The 5223-nt window shown below is 43.5% G+C and overlaps 2 protein-coding genes across 2 annotated transcripts in view; both read left to right on the top strand.

The window, feature by feature from the left end:
- LOC146447709 (uncharacterized) overlaps positions 1–2062 on the top strand; it is a 2873-nt gene extending 811 nt beyond the window's left edge. The window contains exon 1 of the mRNA XM_085102754.1: positions 1–2062. This exon is cut by the window's left edge and continues 811 nt beyond it. Within this exon, the coding sequence (XP_084958880.1) occupies positions 1–1162 (1162 nt within the window). The 3' untranslated portion in view covers positions 1163–2062.
- A 17-nt stretch (positions 2063–2079) lies between these two features.
- On the top strand, positions 2080–4334 carry LOC146447708 (ATP-binding cassette sub-family C member 4-like). The gene is made up of 3 exons (XM_085102753.1): positions 2080–2210; positions 2621–2982; positions 3625–4334. Exons 1-3 carry the CDS (start codon positions 2105–2107, stop codon positions 4183–4185), a joined length of 1029 nt encoding a protein of 342 aa, XP_084958879.1. The 5' UTR covers positions 2080–2104; the 3' UTR covers positions 4186–4334.
- The last annotated feature ends 889 nt before the right edge of the window (positions 4335–5223 follow it).

Here is a 5223-nt window from a genome sequence, read left to right as displayed (position 1 = left end):
TGCTTCTACTATACAATCATCCGCCCTAACTGACAGTAACTTGACTAAAGACGAACGACAAGCACCGAAACGACTGAAAACTGACGAAAACATCGTCATACTCCCCGCTGACAAAGGACGAGTGACTGTTGTTATGGACAAGACAGACTACTACGACAAAATGGACACTCTAGTTAACGACAAACAGACATACGAAGAACTGAAACGAGACCCGACGCCATCACTTCAACGTAAACTTAACAGTAAACTACTTGACCTTAAGAAAACTGACGTTATTGACATACAACGTTACAACAGACTGAGGTGCAGCGTACCGCAACCACCTAAACTCTACGGACTACCAAAACTACACAAACCTAACATACCCATGCGACCCAAAGTCTCGTTCTGTGGGTCCCCGACTTACGAACTATCCAAATACTTGACTACTATACTGAAACCGTTGACAAACGAATCCCGACAAAAACTGCAGTCTACGGAGACCTTTATTGACGCTATCAAGACGGTACAAATACCTGACGACTACAAACTTGTGTCTTTTGATGTGAAATCACTGTTCACCAGTATTCCACTTCAACTGGCTCTAGACTGTACTGCTACCGCCATCGAGAACTCCACGACAAAACTGCCACTGCCTACAGATGACTTAATGGACTTACTGAACCTCTGCTTAACGTCCACGTACTTCCAGTACAACGGAAAGCACTACAAACAGTTACACGGAACAGCCATGGGCTCACCAGTTTCTGTTGTTGTAGCAGAAATTGTCATGCAGAACATCGAGGAACAAGCCCTAGCAACCTACAAACGGACTCTACCGCTCTGGTTACGGTACGTAGAAGACACCTTTACAGCTGTACACAAAGACGAAATTGACGATTTTCACGAACACCTTAACAGACAGAACGTTGACATACAGTTTACTAAGGAGATCGAAGAAAATGGTAAAATACCTTTTCTAGACTGCTTAGTTACCCGTAACAACAACGACAACAAACTAAATACTACGGTTTACAGGAAACCAACACATACTGACAGACTACTGGACCAGTCATCCTACAACCCTACTTCTCACAAAGCAACGACTATACAGTCCTTAACAAGGCGAGCACAACTGGTTTGTGACTCAGCTGACAGACCCGCGGACGAAAACAACTACTAAGACAACGTTTTCAACAAGAACAACTACAACAAGGACTTTGTTAGACGTAACACTTACAAGAACACTGAACCTAACGTCACAAACAACGACGCGACTCCCGTAACCACTGTAACTATACCTTACGTAAGGGGCACTTCTGAGACTATCGCACGGATTCTACAACCCTACAATATCCGTGTAGCTCACAAACCTATAACCACTTTACGACAACTACTGACGAAAGTAAAGGACAAAGACGAACCGAACCGCAGACAGGGAGCAGTTTACAAGATCAAATGCTGCGACTGCCAGGCCACTTATATTGGTGAGACCGGCAGAAATTTAAACGTACGACTGACTGAACACAAACGAGCAACTAGAAATGGTGATATCAACAATCACATTGCTGAGCACCATTTACAAACGAACCACAGAATCGACTGGAACTCTGCCAAGTGCATTACCTACTGTACAAATTACTATCAACGACTCACTCTGGAAAGCTGGTTTACTAACTTAGAACAAACGCCACTCAACCGTTGCCTACAACTACCTGCACCATACAAACGACTTATTTGCAACAACAACGAAACAGACAAACAATAGACATTTTACTAACAATAGACCCACGGACTTTTTGCCTAACAAAAGACGGATCGAAACGCACCAATCACTTTTTACAGTCTTCACAGCCAATAACATCACGGCTTACTGACAAACGACCAATAACATCTGGACTTCGTTGACCAATCAGGTTAACAACCAGACACGTATATACCACCTACTGACGTTCCACAATTCACTTGACTCTGAAGATGACTTCCGCTCAGGTTGTCGAAACGTCAGTCAAAGTCACCACAAACAGTCCTTCTCAGGACTACACTCACTTGGATGATCATAATTTACGTACTTATAATTAATATTCATTGTAGGTATCAAGACACGAATACAGCAGCGACGATAATGCGGATCGTCTCAGGACGCTGGCTTGCTATGCGAGGAGATGCGCTGAGTAATCTTCTTGTGACGTCTGTATCGACTGGGGCCTTATTTGCATCACAAAGCCCAGGTGTGTACACAATTCAGACTGATACCAGTACGGTAATTGTGCCGCACTAGACAGTGTTCCTCTTGATTTCTGATGATCTATCAACAGAGGCGCCCTTTTTCAGTTGCGTTTTTCACCACTGAAGAAGAGGCAGTAGCCTCCAAGATATCTGGTAAAAAAATATTTTTAGCGCAGGTAAATCATGAATCAAAACAATTTTAATATCTATCAGTGGCTGGGGCGCTTGACCGCTAAAATCAACCGTTTTTGGACGTTTTCAAATAAAAGACAACTCCATACCGTAAGCTTGTTGAAACTGGTGTACAGACCAAGATTAAGACGATTCAAGACAATGTTTTCATTTCACACCTGGCAATAAACGAGCCCCAGTCTTTATGTGAAAATATCAGGCTTTTTTTATTTTGTTTCAGCTTTGGCGGGCATGTCACTGACATTCGCAGCCGAAACATTAGAAGCCTCGCAGTATGGCATTCGAGTTGCCTCGGAAACAGAGAATTACATGACTTCAGTAGAAAGAGTATTCACTTACACCGAAATCGCTCCAGAGCCTGGGTACGACACGGAAACCATTCTACCTGAAGTGTGGCCGACAGAGGGCACCTTAAAATTGCAGGACTTGTCGTTAAGTTATTTGAAGGGAGCGCCAGCCATTTTGAAAGGCATAAGCATCTCTATTGCTGCCAAGGAGAAAGTTGGTGTAGCAGGACGCACGGGAGCTGGGAAATCATCTTTAGTGGCTGCTTTGTTCCGAATGCCAGAGCCTGATGGCAAAGTAAGAACAATTGTTGCTTGTTCAGTTTTCTTTACCAAGTCCTGGTCACACGGTGCATGCATGATAGTCGATGTTTAAACGGCCCATGATAGTTAAAGCTCGCGAACTCAATTGACCACCATCATGCACTCTTATCGACCATTGCCAACTATCATTCACTTTGAGCGTGTTCAAATTGAACATGATAGTTGATGATAGTTTTTTCCCGTTTGACGACGCGCAGATAGTCGACAATAGTTTACACTCGGCAGATGCCTTACACTAGAGGCTCATAGTAAACTATTGTCGGCTATCACGAGTTTCTTAGAGACGTTTGACCACCCGCTTGATGGTTGATAATAGTGGATGATAGACTATCATAAACTATCATCGACTATCATGCGCCGTTCGACAAGGGCTTTTGCTTTGTTACGGCTATCTTGTTTCCCGGACCTCCCTGAAAACCACTTCGGTGAGAGGAGTTTCCTGTGTTGATATTGTTGTTATTGTTGATCATCATCAGACCTTGTTGACGCTAATCAATGCTTAATTCCAGGCATCACAGATGCCTTCAATTTCTTGTCACAGTGAGTCAATTTAGCAGTACAACAGGCTCAGATTCAGAAGACAATTTCTTACGTTTGTATCTTCTCATTCAAAAAGGTGATCATAGATGGTGTGAATATCATGGATCTCAATCTACAAGCATCTCGCAGGTCCATGGCTGTCATAACTCAAGATCCTGTGCTCTTTGGTGGTAGCCTCAGGAGGAACCTAGATCCGTTTTCATTGCATGAAGATAATGATCTGTGGAGTGCTTTGGAAGAGGTACAGTTGAAGACCTTGGTACAACAATTACCAGACCAACTGGAGTACAAGTTGAGAGAGTCTGGGAGCAACTTCAGTGTTGGTGAGCGTCAGCTGGTCTGTTTAGCGCGGGCGCTGTTACAGAAGAGTAAGATCATAATACTGGATGAGGCCACTGCTAATGTGGATTACAAGACTGACCGTTTGATTCAAGAAGTCATACGTAACAGATTTAAAGATTCCACAGTGTTAACCATCGCTCATCGCTTGAACACCATCATGGACTATGACAAAGTCTTGGTTATGGATCAAGGACGAGTAGTGGAGTTTGATAAACCTGAGGTCCTTCTTCAGAATAACAATGGATATTTTTGTCGCCTTGTTCAGACCCAAAACATGACGACAAGTCATGTTTAAAATAAAACAATTTCTGGTATATTGAATTCCCTGGTCTTGCCCCCATGGATGATCCTAGTCTAATCGCAGGACTATCTTCCAGCATTTTTTTTTTTTTTTTTGTATTTATCTTTGTTATGGATATATCAGTCCCGGGGGGGGGGGGGGGGGACTTTCATATGAAAGGGGCGGGGATGCTCGTCGGAAATTTTGAATTAAACCTTTAAAGGAGATCAATCTGGGTTTGCGCCAAGCTTTTTTTGACCCCTAAAAGAGATCATTTTAAAACACAGGCAAATAGATATTTTTTTATATTTCTTCCCGTGCAACCCTAAGCTAGACCTATACGGCTAAATACAATGGCGTTTTGCCCAGAAGACCCTAAGTGAGACCAAAATCCGAAATTTACACCCTAAACGAGACGACGAGCATCCCCGCCCCCTTTATATGAAAGTCCCCCCCCCCCCCGGGATATCAGTTTATCTTTGCCGTCGCATATTCACATAACCTCGCGTCACTCATTTGTTAGCCACTTATGCACATATCATCGGCTATCGCCTGAGGGGAGACCCCGGAAATAAGATCTTTTTATAGGGACTTTTAGGAAGATGTGATTGATAATTTGCCCAAAAAGGAAGAGGAAATGAGGGAGGTTTGTTTTGTTTGTGTGCCTTTACGTGGCCTTACCCTGCAAGGAAAACAGGAGCCTTTATAAAACAAGAAGCCATGTCGTAGCTCCTTGTAAATGAAGGGCGAACTGGCCACTTTACATGAAGATTCCTAGTCTATAATGTGCCACGTGCTCTAAGCAGAGCGACGACGGCGGATTCTGTCAAATATTGTCATGCGTGAGATTAATTTTCTTGTCTTGGCCGTGAGCGAAACAAAGTGAAACGGTAACCTGGCTCGAATTACCGAATTTCTATTTTCCGATGGAACGTCCAACGCGCTGACCACTGCAGGTGGCTGTGCGCAGGCTCAGCACTGCGGAAACGCTCATCAACCAACTGCAACTGGTTGTTCTTTTTTTTCTGTTACGTTTTGTCACCAGTGCATATA

The sequence above is a fragment of the Pavona decussata genome, unplaced genomic scaffold, assembly GCF_977016875.1.
Source record: "Pavona decussata unplaced genomic scaffold, jaPavDecu1.1 SCAFFOLD_1837, whole genome shotgun sequence".
Taxonomy (NCBI): Eukaryota; Metazoa; Cnidaria; class Anthozoa; order Scleractinia; family Agariciidae; genus Pavona; species Pavona decussata.
Note: the sequence above shows the minus strand (reverse complement) of the source record. Positions and strands in the feature narration are given on the sequence as shown.

Excerpts from the sequence above, each read along its gene's own strand:
- LOC146447708 (XM_085102753.1), top strand. The coding sequence starts at position 2,105 with ATGCGGATCGTCTCAGGACGCTGGCTTGCTATGCGAGGAGATGCGCTG. Across the intron at positions 2,211-2,620 it reads ATTTGCATCACAAAGCCCAG|CTTTGGCGGGCATGTCACTG; the intron begins GTGTGTACACAA and ends ATTTTGTTTCAG. Across the intron at positions 2,983-3,624 it reads TGCCAGAGCCTGATGGCAAA|GTGATCATAGATGGTGTGAA; the intron begins GTAAGAACAATT and ends TCATTCAAAAAG.